The sequence below is a fragment of the Chiloscyllium plagiosum genome, chromosome 16, assembly GCF_004010195.1.
Source record: "Chiloscyllium plagiosum isolate BGI_BamShark_2017 chromosome 16, ASM401019v2, whole genome shotgun sequence".
In the NCBI taxonomy this organism is placed as follows: domain Eukaryota; kingdom Metazoa; phylum Chordata; class Chondrichthyes; order Orectolobiformes; family Hemiscylliidae; genus Chiloscyllium; species Chiloscyllium plagiosum.
The window spans coordinates 13,779,796-13,796,172 of record NC_057725.1 but is presented as its reverse complement, the minus strand read 5'-3'; the positions used below and the strand labels follow the sequence as shown (position 1 = coordinate 13,796,172).

At 41.7% G+C, this 16,377-nt stretch overlaps 1 protein-coding gene across 5 annotated transcripts in view; it reads left to right on the top strand.

The window, feature by feature from the left end:
• The window catches only part of lrp4 (low density lipoprotein receptor-related protein 4), a 399,766-nt gene that overhangs the window by 164,589 nt on the left and 218,800 nt on the right, over positions 1–16,377 (top strand). For all 5 annotated transcript variants that reach the window (XM_043705467.1, XM_043705466.1, XM_043705468.1 and 2 more), the window contains exon 2: positions 12,465–12,617. In XM_043705467.1, coding sequence (XP_043561402.1) covers positions 12,465–12,617 — 153 coding nt within the window. The remainder of the gene's footprint in view (positions 1–12,464; positions 12,618–16,377) is intronic.

Genomic DNA, 16,377 nt, shown 5'->3' with positions numbered 1-16,377 from the left:
TGGGAGCACGAGGCAGCGCCGATACAGTCATCGATGTAGCGGAGGAAAAGGTGGGGGGTGGTGCCAGTGTAGCTGCGGAAGATGGACTGTTCCACATATCCTACGAAGAGGCAGGCATAGCTGGGGCCCATGTGGGTGCCCATGGCTACTCCTTTGGTTTGGAGGAAGTGGGAGGATTGGAAAGAGAAGTTGTTCAGGGTGAGGACCAGTTCAGTCAGTCGAATATTCTTAATAGAAATGAACACCGAGTTCTTTATAGTGTTAGCAGCAAGTTAGTAGGGATGAACTGACCCATTTCCTTTCCCTCCACTAACCACAACAAAGTTTTACTGTACACTGCTCAAAATGAGATCAGTCAGCCAGGTTCCTTAATAGACTGATTTTAGAACTAATTTATCACAAACAAAAATGACTCAAGCAAAGATATAAGCCACAGATAGACACACTGGCATATACACAGATGCGCTCTCTCTCTCTGTCTACCTGTCTGTCTGAGAATGAAATAAAAGTGCTAAGGTTAAATTTTTTATATCCTAGTAAAAATATTGTTTAAAAAAAGTCAAAACAGCAGCAGTTTTAAAAGGGAGAAGAAGAAACAAAGGAAACACAAGGTGAGGTCACTGCAGGGGGGGGAGAGAGAGAGAGAGAGAGAAACTGACAACAGGGAACCTGCACAGTTACTGCCTTTGCTGTTTGAATTCATATATCGCTGGACATTGGAGTGCATCTGGGAAAATTAAAAAACGGTGAAATTCACAACTGATCTTGGAGGAACCTATTTGGGAGAGGTCATAGCACAGAAACAGAAGTGAATATTTAAGCATGGCCTTACAGTAAGTCTGCAGTAGTGAGTATAGTAGGTTCTTTCTTGCTAATATGTTTTATTGAGATTTGTTTCTTGATTAAACTTAAAATATAAGCCATAAGTATTAGTTTAACCTGGAGCAGTATTTTGTAGAGGAATAAGACGGTGCTATTTTCTGAGTCTATAGATTGTGAATCCGCAAAATTGGCCTTTAGTAGAGTGATATACTCTTGTCGGATGTGGGAGTTTAGGGAGAGTTTACGGGTTACTGAGGATTATATCTGCAATAAATGCCGTTCGTTGTGAATCCAATCAGATCGAATGGATCAGAAGGAGAGACAGTTAGAGGCAATGAGGAATTTACAAGAGCAAGGGGATGTGATAGATGGCAGTTATAGGAAGGGGGAAAATCGCAGATAGAATCACATAGATGGGTTAACTCCAGGAGAGATAAGAAAGGTAGGCAGTTGGTGCAGGAGTCTTCTGTGGCTACCCCCATTTCAAACAAGTATGCTGTTTTGGAAAATGTAGACAGTGATGGATTCTCAGGGGAATGTAACGCAAACAGCCAAGTTTCTGACATTGAGACTGGCTCTCATGCAATGAGGGGTACTTTGGGTTCCAAGAGATCAATTGTGTTGGGGATTCTCTAGTCCGAGGAATAGACAGACATCTCTGTGGTCAGCGGCGAAAAATCAGAATGGTGTGTTGCTTCCCTGGTGCCAGGATCAAGGATGTCTGAGAAGGTGCAGAATGTTCTCTGGGGGGAGAGAGGCCAGCAAGAGGTCATTGTCCACATTGGAACCAACGACATAGGAAATGAAAAGGTTGAGATTCTGAAGGGAGATTACAGAGAGTTAGACAGGAATTTAAAAAGGAGGTCCTCGAGAGTATTAATATCTGGAATACTCTTGATGCTATGAGCTGTGAGGGCAGGAATAGGAGATGAATGCATGGCTGAGGAGCTGGTGTATGGGGAAAGGATTCACATTTTTGGATCATTGGAATCTCTTTTGGGTAGAAGTAACCTGTGCAAGAAGGATGGATTGCACTTAAATTGGAAGGGGACTAATATACTGGCAGGGAAATTTGCTACAGCTGCTCAAGAGGATTTAAACTAGTAAGATGGGGGGGAATGTGACCCAGGGAGATAGTGAGGAAAGATATGAATCTGAGACTGGTGCAGTTGAGAACAGAAGCAAGTCAAACAGTCAGGGCAGGCAGGGACAAAGCAGAGAACAAGGTAGGACTGATAAATTAAACTGCATTCATTTCATTGCAAGAGGCCGAACAGGGAAGGCAGATGAATTCAGGGCATGGTTAGGAATGTGGGACTGGGATATCATAGCAATTACAGAAACATGGCTCAGGGATGGACAGGACTTGCAACTTAATATTCCAGGATACAACTGCTACAGGAAGGATAGAAAGGGAGGCAAGAGAGGAGGGGAAGTAGCATTTTTGATAAGGGATAGCATACAGCTGTGCTGAGGGAGCATATTCACGGAAATACATGCAGGGAAGTTGGGAATGGGACCCAGGGAGATAGTGAGGAAAAATATGAATCTGAGACTGGTGCAGTTGAGAACAGAAGCAAGTCAAACAGTCAGGGCAGGCAGGGACAAAGCAGAGAACAAGATCGGACTGATAAATTAAACTGCATTCATTTCATTGCAAGAGGCCTAACAGGGAAGGCAGATGATCTCAGGGCATGGTTAGGAATGTGGGACTGGGATATCATAGCAATTACAGAAACATGGCTCAGGGATGGACAGGACTTGCAACTTAATATTCCAGGATACAAATGCTACAGGAAGGATAGAAAGGGAGGCAAGAGAGGAGGGGGAACGGTGTTTTTGATCAGGGATAGCATTACAGCTGTGCTGAGGGAGGATATTCCTAGAAATACATCCAGGGAAGTTATTTGGGTGGAAATGAGAAATAAGAAAGGGATGATCACTTTATTGGGATTGTATTATAGACCCCCTAATAGTCAGAGGGAAATTGAGAAACAAATTTGTAAGGAGATCTCAGTTATCTTTAAGAATAATAGGGTGGTTATGGTAGAGAATTTTAACTTTACAAACATAGACTGGGACTGCCATAGTGTTACGGGTTTAGTTGGAGAGGAATTTGGTTAGTCTGGTACAAGAAAACTTTCTGATTCAGTTTGTGGATGTACCTACTAGAGAAGGTGCAAAACTTGACCTACTCTTGGGAAATAAGGCAGGGCAGGTGACTGAGGTGTCAGTGGGGCAGCACTTTGGGACCAGTGATCATAATTCTATTAGATTTAAAATAGTGATGGAAAAGGATAGATCAGATCTTACAGTTGAAATTCTAAACTGGAGAAAGGCCAATTTTGACGGTATTAGGCAAGAACGTTAAAAAACTGATTGGGGGCAAATATTTGCAGGTAAAGGGGAAGCCTTCAGAAATGAGATAACGAGAGTCCAGAGAAAGTATATTCCTGTTAGGGAAGTCTGGTAGGTATAGAGAATGCTGGATGACTAAAGAAATTGAGCATTTGGTTAAGGAAGCATATGTCAGGATATATCGAGGAATCCTTAGAGTATAAAGGCAGTAGGAGTATACTTGAGAGGGAAATCAGGAGGTCAAAAAGGGGGCATAAGATAGCTTTGGCGAATACAGTTAAGGAGAATCCAAAGGGATTTTACAACTACAATAAGGACAAAAGGGTAACTGGGGAGAGAATAGGGCTCCTCAAAGATCAGCAAGGTGGCCTTTGTGTGGAGCCGCAGAAAAAGGGGGAGATACTAAACGAGTATTTTGCATCAATATTTACTGTGGACAAGAACATGGAAGATATAGAATATAGGGAAATAGATGGTGACATCTTAAAAAAATGTCCATATTAGAGGAGGAAGTGCTGGATGTCTTGAAACACATAAAGGTGGGTAAATCCCCAGGACCTGATCAGGTGTACCCTAGAACTCTGTGTGGGAAGCTAGGGAAATGATTGATGTGCCTTTTGCTGAGATATTTGTATCATCGATAGTCACAGGTGAGGTGCCAGAAGACTGGAGGTTGGCTAACGTGGTGTTACTGTTTAAGAAGGGTGGGAAGGACAAGCCAGGGAACTATAGACCAGTGAGCCTGACCTCGGGACAGGATGGACATGTATTTGAAAAGACAAGGACTGATTAGGGGTAGTCAAAATGGCTTTGTTTGTGGGAAATCATGTCTCACAAACTTGATTGAGTTTATTGAAGAAGTAACGAAAAGGATTGATGAGGGCAGAGCGGTAGATGTGGTCTATATGGACTTCAGTAAGGCGTTTGACAAGGTTCCCCATGTGAGACTGGTCAGCAGGGTTAGGTTTCACACAATACAGGGAGAACTCGCCATTTAGATACAGAACTGGCTGAAAGGTAGAAGACAGAGGGTGATGGTGGAGGGTTGTTTTTCAGATTGGAGGCCTGTGACCAGTGGAGTGCCACAAGGATCGGTGCTGGGTCCACTTCTTTTCGTAGTTTACATAAATGATTTGGATGCGAGCATAAGAGGTACAGTTAGTAAGTTTGCAGATGACACCAAAATTGGACGTGTAGTGGACAGCAAAAAGGGTTACCTCAGATTACAACAGGATCTGGACCAGATGGACCAATGGGCTGAGAAGTGGCAGATGGAGTTTAATTCAGATAAATGCGAGGTGCTGCATTTTGGGAAAGCAAATCTTAGCAGGACTTATACACTTAATGGTAAGGTCCGAGGGAGTGTTGCTGAACAAAGAGACCTTGGAGTGCAGGTTCATAGCTCCTTGAAAGTGGAGTCGCAGGTAGATAGGATATTGAAGGCGGTGTTTGGTATGCTTTCCTTTATTGGTCAGAGTATTGAGCACAGGAGTTGGGAGCTCATTTGCGGCTGTGCAGGACATTGGTCAGGCCATTGTTGGAATGTTGCATGCAATTTTGGTCTCCTTCCTATCGGAAAGATGTTGTGAAACTTGAAGGGTTTCAGAAAAGATTTACAAGGATGTTGCCAGGGCTGGAGGAGTTGAGCTATGGGGAGAGGCTGAACAGGCTGGGGCTGTTTCCTCTGGAGTGTTGGTGGCTGAGGGGAGACCTTATAGAGGTTTACAAAATCAGGAGGGGCATGGATAGGATAAATAGACAAAGTCTTTTCCCTGGAGTTTGGGAGTCCAGAACTAGTGGGCGTAGTTTTAGGGTGAGAGGGGAAAGATATAAAAGAGATGTAAGGGGCAAGCTTTTCACTCAGAGAATGGTACGTATATGGAATGAGCTGCTAGAGGAAGTGGTGGAGGTTGGTACAATTGCAATATTTAAGAGGCATTTGGATAGGTTATATGAATCGGAAGGATTTGGAGGGATATGGGCCAGGTGCTGGCAGGTGGGACTAGATTGGGTTGGGATATCTGGTTAGCATGGACGGTTGGACTGAAGGGTCTGTTTCCGTACTGTATATCTGTGACTCTATGACTCTAAGTCAATATGCTAGAAACTAGTTGTACGGTGCTATCTAAAAACTGAAAGGACTACAGATGCTGTGAATCAGAGGCAAAAACAGAAATTGCTGGAAAAGCCCAGCAGGTCTGGCAGCATCTGTGGAGAGAAATCAGAGTTAATGTTTCGGGTCTGGTTCAGAGAATTTCTATTTTTGTCACTGTGCTACCTTCCTGGATTAGTTATTGCTGGCTGAATTTCTCTTTCAAGAGATAGTGATGTCGAGTTTGAAACTTCCCTTGCTTGCAGTAATGAGACCTTCTAGTCAGTTTTTAAGTCTCAATCTTTCAGAAGGATTTCAGACAAAAGCAACAGGGAGCAAAGGCAGCTTTATTGCGTCTACAAACTGACTGACCCCTCTCAAAGTTTTGTAGATTCAAGCAGCATGTTTTTTGCAAATGTGACCTTTATTTTGCTGCAGTAGGCCGGCTCCTTTACTTTTCAAAGTGTTCCTTCCAGACAGTCCAAGATCTCTATGTGTATCCATTCAATACTATTCTGAATTAATATCTTGGTTAAGGCATCTTCTAATGAAAGTGGTCAGAAAGAGAAATCTGTTGTTCAGTTCAATTATTCTGTTGGAAATGTGAAGACCATGTAAGTAGTGAACTGGTTTAAGCTAAGACTGTACACATCATGCCTCCCTGACACAAATAGAAGTGACGTTGCGTTAGAAAGTGAGCACAAGGAGAAGTGCATCATTATTCTGTGAGGGATGGGAAGGGGTGAGGACACATGAGTGTGGGACTTGAACCAGAGGCTTTCAGCAATGTGCCACAAAGCCTCCTTAAGTCCATCTAGTTTATTCATCATATCAGAGATGGCAGGTTATAGTACAGGTTGCAAATTCTTAAAACAGTGTGGTGTGGGTTGATTTAAGAGCTGGAGGTGTGAGTTTATAGATTTTTTTTACTGTGACGCTGTTTATTGTGTTTTTTTTGCTTGAGATGACAAAACCTTAGCCGCTGAACCTTCCTAAAATACTCTATCTCGAGCAAAACAGTTCACCAATGTCATGTCGCCAATGTTGCAATGCAGTCACGACAAGATGTGGACACCTCTCCTTTTTTTCACTTGTTAATGAAATCATAATCGTGTGAGTTCAGGTTGGCGTGAGTTCAGGTTGGCATGAACTCTATTCTGCAATGGTGCTGTGGTAACTCATTGTTCCCAAGTTTGAGCACTTACGATAATGGAAGTAACATTTCAAGTACATAATGTACCTTTTAGTCTTTGTATGGCCTTCATTTAAAGTGTAAAATAGGAACAGGATTTCAATATTTCAGTAGGTAAAAGCTTAGTAAAGTATACTTTTGCCTCATAAATTCCCTTCAGGTGTTATTTGTAGTGAAGAAACTTGTGTTTGTATTGGTTCAGAAGGCCATTTAAATTTATGGAAAGTGGCTGTACTTGAAAACATTGAAATGGGTGCAAGGACATTTGAAATTTCCGAATAATTGATTCCAGTTCAAGATAAATGTGAGTGCCGTTGATGTTTAAGAAAAAAAGCAGCTGTTTTGTTCTCCTACCTTGAAGGGCTCAACAACACACTTTGCATTCATATGGTACACTTGATAAAGCATCCCAAGATGCTTGACTGGAAAATAATCAAAGAAAGGTTTCCCACAAACCATGTGAGGAAATGGTTGAGTTGTACAGAATTTTTTTGAAGAAGCGGTTTTTACCATCACGTCCCTTTTTTTGGAATTTGACATTTGCCTCCGATCTGAGAGTTGTCAGGCAAGATGGGGTTGGGGAAGCTGTGTGAGAACTGTAAGAATGCGATTTGATGTGGGAAAAGCTGTTTAATGTGCCGGGTTTACAAGTTGGCACTTGGTCAGTGACCCACAGCAGCCAATGCCATCAGATGTCACAACCCTGAGTCATTTGACAAATTATCTCACTGGGGGACGGGGTCATGACTGACACAGTTTGGGAAGTTCCAGTTTAAGAGTTCGGTGCACAAAATTATAGCCAGCCTCTAGGTGAATGATTAAAATTAGTGGATTTGCAAGAAGCTAGAATTAGCAAAGGACAGAGATCGTGGAGTGGAGTTGGTCTGAATGATGTTATTGTGATGGGGAGAGGTGATTGTCATTGGAAGGATTTCATTGTTTTCTAATTGGACTGGACCAGGAAGCCGATGGAGGTCAGTGCATGCAGGGGGTGATGGATAGACGGAATACTGGTGTGAGATAAGCTACAAGGCTTCCAGTGTTTTGAGTGAGTTCCAATTCCTGGAGGAAAAGGACCATCTAGGAGAGCATTGGAATAGTCAGCCCTGGGAGTAACAATGCGATGGATAAGGGCTTCAGCAGCAGATGAGCTGAGGTGGAGACCGAAACTGACTGAACGGCGATGAGTTTTGGATACTGGAGTATTAGGAAGACACCACAATTGAAACAAATCCTCCTTGCTGGAAAGTTTTGGCTGATTTGCCCGCCCTCCTTTAATAACACAGGGATACTGAGGTCAGGTCAAGTCTTTCTGGCCCATGTAACTTCAATCCTAGCAATCATTCACTCATTTATAACTTTGTTGTGTGCCAGATTGCCCAGATGTTTCTATGTGAATGTACATTGGAAGAATGGAAATGTGCCTTTTGAGTAAACTGCATTATCACATGCGAAAGGGTATTCTCGTAACTATGGGCTCAAATGACCTGTTGCACATTTGAATTCAGATTTCAAGCATCTACTGTATTTTGCTTTTGCTTATATTGTTTCCTCTCTGGTTTTATAATCATTGCAACTGGGAAAATTTGTTATGACCATCATTGCTCACCAATGAAGACTTTTTCTTGAGTTTCATGTTTTCTGGTGATGCTCATTGACAGCAGCTTCTACACTGGGCTGTCAGTTTTGCTGACTGGAAACTTGTTTGAAGCAAATTTAATTCTAGTTATTTCAGAATGTAGCTAATTATACAGACCAGAGTTCAAACACCACAAGACTTCAATTATTCAGTGTAACATGCACCATCAGGTCTCCTTTAACCTGTTGCTTATTGCTGTCCAACCTCTGTGGAATAAATAAACTGACATTTTGTTGTGTATTTACTGTTGGATCAGAACTATCTATGTTCATGGATAACAGTTTGAAGACTGTACTTTACTTTATTTCCTATCCAAAGCTGTTACTGGTCACCATAGTATGGTAAGACCCTTTTCTTTAACTGATTACCCACTGGATACAGTTTGATACATTCTCTTGCCCTTGGTATAAAAAGATGGCTTACTCCCTCTTATTAAACTAGTGAAAAGCACCAATTTTTGGATAATCTTTAATTCCTATTCAAAGATTTGCTGCTGCATTTTGTTCGGTTGTGATAGGTACCATGGGATCTGTGTTTGCCTGTTCCTTATTGTTTTAAAAAGAACCTAAAGGCAATGTGTTTAATTTCATTTGAGGAGTTCCAATCAAAATCTTCATGCTTCAGAATTTAAGCAGGAAATGCAAAGCAGCCCAGGCATCATATGTGGAGTGAAGAGGCGAGTTAACAGTTCTGATGTGGACTGCTCATCTATACTGAAGCATGAGGGAAATGGAGAGTCTGTGCTGACTAAAAACACTCTTTCATTGAAATGACAGTGGGGCAGTCCTGATTCATCAGGGCACCCAATCCCCCTCCATTCCACAATCCATCGAGTTGTGTGAATGCTTTACAGTCGTTGCTTTGAATGAACTCTTACACTGAGGAGCTGATCTTTTTTGTTCCAGTCATTTTGTAAGATGGCGATGAGGAAAAATCTCTTCCTTCAGCAGGCAGTTAATCTTTGGGATTCTCTATCCCAGAGGACCTTGTGCTGATTAAGGATGGGATTGATCGATTTGGAGTTTGGCCGCACAAGGACACAGAGCTAGATTGAGGAAGTGGGGTTGATATGAAAGATCAGCCATGATCTTAGTGAATGGTGTGGAGTAGGGTCATACTTGCTGGTATTTATTGACTCTGCCATCTGGCTTTCTCTAGTTGCAGTAATCTTTGGTGAAATTACCTATGTTATTAAAGAGCCATTTTAGTTATTTTCTCAGGTCTGGACCACCTGGGCAGTCTAATGTTTTCATGTTTGCTCAACATTGGTTGTCATCATACTTAACCTGTGCACAGGGACACAAAGCAAGAAGTATAGTTTAACAGATCTAGATTTGTGCCGCCTGGGATTGTCTCATCTCATAAAGATCTGGAGACAGCTGCCATGACTTGCCGTAGAGTTCATGACCCCGACAGCATGTCAGTGGGGTTGTGACCTCAGTTGTGGAATCTTGGATCTGTCGTGTCTGGGGTTCCTAAAACGGGTCATGACCCTTTTGACATGTACTTGGGGTCGCAAATTCTGAGGCAGTAATGTCAGCTGTCGAGTGAAGGCACAGGTTTAACAGTCCTGAGATGTTTCCTTCTGAATTATTCTCCACCCACCTGTCCAGATGTGTGACGAAACATCTCAGCGGCAGAAGAGATTGAGCCCAGAAGAAGAGAGACTATCAGGGCACCACCAGGCTCTGAGGCCATTTTAAATGCGTGTAATCTTAAGAACATTTTTCCCAGTGAGTGTGGCCTACTCCAGTGAGATCTGAGGCTCCATCGCTGATGTCAAAAGATAAATGTCTTGGTTATTGTGATGAGTTGTTTGAGCCCCAACCCCACTCAATAACCTTTCCAATCTTCTTTTTCACTCTGGGATTGCTGCAAATGTGAAGCCTTACAATGGGGTCACCCAGAAGGAAGGTTTAAGAAATTCTGAAAGGAATAACAATATGGTGTTGACATCACATGGGAAAGGAGAGACTAGCAAGATCTATAACTTCTGTCTGAAGCAGCTAACATTGTACCACGAGATTCAGGATGTAGGAGGGAGTGAGAGATTTTTTTAGGTAGGAATTTTCTCACTGTGAGGTTTGCGATTCGACCAGAGCTCAGAAATTCTTCCCCATTTTGGATGTTTATTTTTTAAGAGTGATATGCATAAAAATTATTGTCTTTAAATCAAATGTTTTACATCTAGTAGGGTTGTCAAATTGAAGCAGTGAGCTATCAGTGCAGCTGACATGATCTGAGTAAGTGAATTGTGCAGAAGGAATTCACTATAATTAAAGAGGAAGTTAGGTGTAACGATTCAAATTGCCTTTACATGAAGGCAAATTTCGATCCAGCAAAAGCTGATGAAAGTACAAACTTGTAAGACTGGATTTTCAACGGGCCGACAGTCGGGACCCAGACCTGGATGTGATGTCAGGATCCCACTGAAGTCCGTTTTGAGTTTAAGGGTCATGTACGGGCTGGAAATGGAAAACTCACTTGGCAACAATTAACAGCCACTCAAACACCTCAAGGATCAATTTTAATGACCGGTCCATTCAGGGTTGCAATTTTTACTTTTTAAACCCGACTAGATTATATATTCTTGTGCCTGTTGGATACTGCGTTCACTACAGGGTCAAAGTAGTTTGTTTTTATTTGTTCCAAAAGTTGGCCAGCGTTGAACCTTTTGCTGGTCTATGATTGGTTTCTGCTGTCTTTCTTCTCCTCGCTGTCAGAGGAGCTGCCTCTTTTTAATCTGACAGACCCCAATATGGCTGCCGTCTGTCTGTGTTGCTAGCACTGTGTTAGGAAGCTTCCAGCTCAGGGCGCTAGTATTTTAAAATTACTTCATAAATCAATCGAGGTCAGGCATGAAATGGAGTCCCAGAATTGGAACAGAGTTTTGGCCCTTGGATTCAGCACAATAAATACGAACCAACCTCTGCTTCATTATCTTGTTCATAAATACTGCTTGCTATGTTGAACACAGTGAAATTTGTAAAAGCTGTATGAACTGAATTGTAAAATGCTGATCTTGACATGTTTACTTTGTGAACATGCAATGTAGCTGACAGCAGGAGCAAATCCTGTCCTGCCACTTTCTCTATTTGACAAATTAAAATCATCTCGCCCAACATAGCATTAAGTTATGTCTATCAGATGTGTCGATTGGTTTTGTTGCTTGGTAATTAGACAGAACTGAGACGCAATGGGAGGAACACATGTATTATGCAAGTTGAAGAGAAACAAATCTTTGTCTTTTCTCAGAGAGCTGTGACAGCCCACAGTGAGACCATAATTTGTATAACACAGTCTTTGAGATTAAAGACTATGTCCATTTCATTTCCTGTTGGAAACTGTTCTTAAACAGTAGCAGATCCAAAAATAATGAACAGCTTTAAAGAAATCTGGTGCACATTTGCTTTATAAAATCCTTTCTTTTTCAAGAAGATTCTTTGCCATAAATATGAATACTGTCTACAGTGTGACTCGTATTTGAAATGGTTGAGGTTAACATGGAAGAAAGTGGCCATTGTCAACAATCAGCAGCCTTCCAGAGTGTAAATTGTTGTGATTGTTTGTTTGAAATTTGGCATTCTTGCATTTGTCCTGATGAATGCAAGACAAAGCTCTGCCAACATGTCCCTTTTCAGTGTGTACAAGGGATACTATTTCAATTCATGATAACAAGACTGTGTAACAGTTGACACCACCAGAATGGAACTTTTATTAAAGTATTTAAGCTTTGTTAGATTTGTTTAAAAGGACCATAAGAGGCCATTTACATTTTGGTTAGCATAGCTACTAAAACATTCCAACTTTCAAAGCATCAGTCTCTAACATAATTCCAAGAATGAAAATAAATTGAGGACAGCATTGGCCCAGCATGCACGAGTTATTTGGAAATATGTCTGGTTTAAACCCAATCCATTATTTTCTTTTCTGCAAAGGCGCGTGAGTTAGAATAAAACCATAATATGAATATTTAAACTATGCCAACAGATATTATTGAACCTCATCTCTTTGAACCTTCCAGCAAGGAGATTTATTGTGTTAATACAAAGCTACATTTCTTCATGGTATTGCTTGCTTTTTCTTTTGCCTTGTATGTTTTGAATATGGAAAGGTTTATTATGTAACTGGGAGCTGGTTTTATTTAAGCAGGATTTGTATAGAATTTGCAAAATGGAAATGAGTGGTTAAGATGCATTGGCATGTTTTGGTATTTATCCACGTCGCAAAGTATAATTACAATGCCGTACTCTGAAGGTCCTGATTATGAATGGATTTCTGGAACAACTCTGGTACCACACTTCTACTGTTCAGCAATCTTCCGTTGAATACACAGGAATATTTTTTTTGTCTCCCTGCAGGCGTGACAGGATCAGGAGGCAGTGAATGTTCATGTGGCAGGAATCATTTCACTTGTGCAGTGAGTGCCTTTGGCGAATGTACCTGTATACCTGCCCAATGGCAATGTGATGGGGACAATGACTGTGGTGACCATAGTGATGAAGATGGCTGCAGTAAGTAACCCATTCAGTTACTGAAAACTAATCGAGAGTTCTTCTGTTAGTTTCATTCGTACTGCTGGGCTAATTTGCTGCAATGGTCCAGTTATCGTAGTTGTTGATTTTTCTGTCTCATTCTTTAAAATGATCCTCTTCTATTGTTGTTTTCACAATCTTTTGTTAGCCGTTGTGTTTTGACTACAGTACTGTTTGCATAAGAATGATTTTGTCCTTTAGAATCTAAATTTCTAATTGCTGTACGTCAAATACATCAAGATGCTGATGGTGAGTGGCCCTACCTAACAAGAAAGAAAACGGACAGCTTGCTAGCTCTTTGTGATTATATCTGTAACGTGACGACGCTTCATACCATTTGGGGTTCACAATTATGGAGCACCAATTTCCAGGTGTACAACTTCAGGAAAATACTATATAATATGAAAAGACAGGCAGATGTTCAGTAGTGACCAGGGAACATCTTGGAAGGCAAGAAACACAAGGCCCCAAGATGAGAAAAAGTAGCCTCAAACTGTGAATGGATTGGAAGGTTGATCAAAAAGATGTTAGAAAGAAAATTGCGTTTCAGCAATTCTGAAGCAAAGAGCAGCGAGCTGCACTGGGAAGGCTACAACAGCAGAACGACAAAAACCTTATGGACTGGTGAAGAAGAGCCTGAATTAGCTGAAGACACTGAACACAGTCACAGGAAATTCTGTAACGCGAAGGTAACAACTGGGGAGAGGTGAAAGTCTCAAAAGCTGCTGGTGGAGATGATGATTTAGTGTGGACTAATGGATGTTTTCAGTGGGTGAGTGTGTGGCAGTCTCTCTGAATAAGGATGGTGCTCACTCACAGCAGGACCTACAAATGGGGTCTTTTGTTGCTGTAATGTGGAGGTTGTAAAGCTGTAGCTATCACCACAGTTGATTAGGAAACTCCCCTGCTCTCGCCAGCTGCTATCACTTTTGGAAGGATTTACAAATGAATAATCAGTGAGTTCTGGCCATCGCCATTCGATGTTCTGACCCTGAGGTAAGGCTGCTGTGACTGCACCCACACAAGACCCCTTTTCTCAATAATTACTTTTTTAAAATCTGGAAATATCGGTCATGTTCTCCATTGAAGGAGATGACCAAGGTTTGCGCACTTACATGAGATGAAGAATATTCTTAAAGGGTTCAAACTTATCAAATCCCCAAGGTAAAATGGTTTCTACTCCAGGATATCAGGGATGGTCTCGGATGAAGTGGGAGACTCTAATACTGCTTTGAGTTTGATTCTATTGGCCCTCCCTGCTGCTTGGTGCCCAGACACTGATGGAGGATGAATTCTAAGGACTTATAAAATTTTACCTGAGAACAGAAATTCCCTGAGGAATGCCTTTTGAGATAAGTCAGATATTGAACAAGACAGAAAAATCATTTGTAGAAATGATTTTAAGTGCATCTGTGTGAGTAGGCCAAAGTTTCTAACCAATTGAAGAATTTGGCACATGTATTTTCATAAAATTTGTATTATTTCAATAACTTATGTGCATCTTCCCCCTTTTGACTTTTAATATTTGCTCAGAGTTACTTCAAATGACTGTGAATCTATAAACATTTGTGTCACATTCTGGAATTTCCAGATACACCAATATGTTGTATTTATCAATCAAGAGAAATAACCTTTAAACATGATGTGCTGGAGCAGATTTCTGCCTGTACTGTACAATTTTCACCTCCCACACCTAAAAGTACTACCTTGTTACAAGAAAGTTTGACATCCACCATCAACCCCTCAGACCTCAACCAAGTGACCTTTGTTCATGTCAATACTTAGTTTGAACAGAAAAAGTGGAGGTATCAAAGACAAAATTGATCATCTTGTTTCAGATTAATGACTGGCTATTTACCAAATATTGAAAAGGTTCAGCTTTGTCATTTTGATCACTCCTGTCTTTCACGCATCTGTCATGATCCCACCTGGTGCACTGTTAGACAATTCAGATCCCAGAATGAAACCTGCTTTGATTTTTTTTTTCAATTCCTATTCCTGATGAAGGGTTTTTGCCCGAAACATCAACTCTCCTGCTCCTTGGATGCTGCCTGACCAGCTGTTGCTTTTCCAGCCCCACTTTTCAACCTTGACATTTTTCCTCATTTAGTTTGTTACCACGGTGATTAGTCCAAGTCATATTCACATGAAGCTGCACATTTTCTTCAATAACAGAACATAGGTTTATGACACAAAAGAAATACAAATCACAAACCAAGCTGTCTGAAAAGAGAAGACAATTAGAATGATCTTACACCACAGCAAAACAAAGCTTCACATTGTTTCCCAACACTAGTACTGTTGGAATATTGTGTGCAATTCTGGTCTCCTTCCTATCGGAAAGATGTTGGGAAACTTGAAAGGGTTCAGAAAAGATTTACAAGGATGTTGCCAGGGTTGGAGGATCTGAGCTACAGGGAGAGGCTGAACAGGCTGGAGCTGTTTTCACTGGAGCGTCAGAGGCTAAGGGGTGACCTTATAGAGGTTTACAAAATTGAGGGGCATGGATAGGGTATATAAGCAAAGTCTTTTCCCTGGGGTCAGGGAGTCCAGAACTAGAGGGCATAGGTTTAGAGTGAGAGGGGAAAGATATAAAAGAGACCTATGGGGCAACCTTTTCACACAGAGGGTGGTACATGTATGGAATGAGTTGCCAGGGGAAGTGGTGGAGGCTAGTACAATTGCAACATTTAAGAGGCATTTGGATGGGTATATGAATAGGAAGGGTTTGGAGGTATATGGGCCGGGTGCTGGCAGGTGGGACTAGATTGGGTAGGGATATCTGGTCGGCATGGACGGGTTGGACCAAAGAGTCTGTTTCCATGCTGTACATCTCTATGACTCTAATCATCACACAGACTCAAGTCCAGAGAAATTACATCCCTATCTCAAATCTTTGTGTTTCTACTTAAACAAAATCCTGACTGTTTCTTTGCTGTGAAATGTGGAGTCAACTTGATGAGACTGTTCCAAGTTGACGACATGATCTTCACACATAACTGACAGCCTAAAGTTACTCCGTTCTAATAATCTGCAGATTTTTTCATTGCATTTTGGAAATTTCCTTGAGCCCCATCTCTTTGACGGGGCCAGGTTCAGACCAGTTAACCTCAGAAGAAGTGAGAACATTTCAGTTTCTCTCCAAGTGCCTGTCCTCCTGCTTGTTGGGCACCCACGTAAGTTGGCATGTGGTCTCCTCTTGGGCAGCAACACCTTGATGGTCACAACTTCAAACTCGCCAATAGCCACAGGGTCTCAGCAAGAGAACATTAGTTTTACACATGAAAGTGCTGGAGAAACCCAACTGCCCTGGCAGCGTCTGACAACAGAGAAACAGAGTTACCCACGTAAGTTGGCATGTGGTCTCCTCTTGGGCAGCAACACCTTGATGGTCACAACTTCAAACTCGCCAATAGCCACAGGGTCTCAGCAAGAGAACATTAGTTTTGCACATGAAAGTGCTGGAGAAACCCAACTGCCCTGGCAGCATCTGACAACAGAGAAACAGAGTTGACATTTTTTATTCCAAAGAGTCATATTGGAACTTTGGATTAGAGTGGTGCTGGAAGAACACAGCAGTTCAGGCAGCATCCGAGGAGCAGTAAAATTGACGTTTTGGGCAAAAGCCAGGCAGGTAGGAATACAGGCAGAGCGCTTGAAGGGTAGAGAGGTAAGTGAGAGGAGGGTGGGGGTGGGGAGAAAGTAGCATAGAGTACAATAGGTGAGTGGGGGAGGGGAT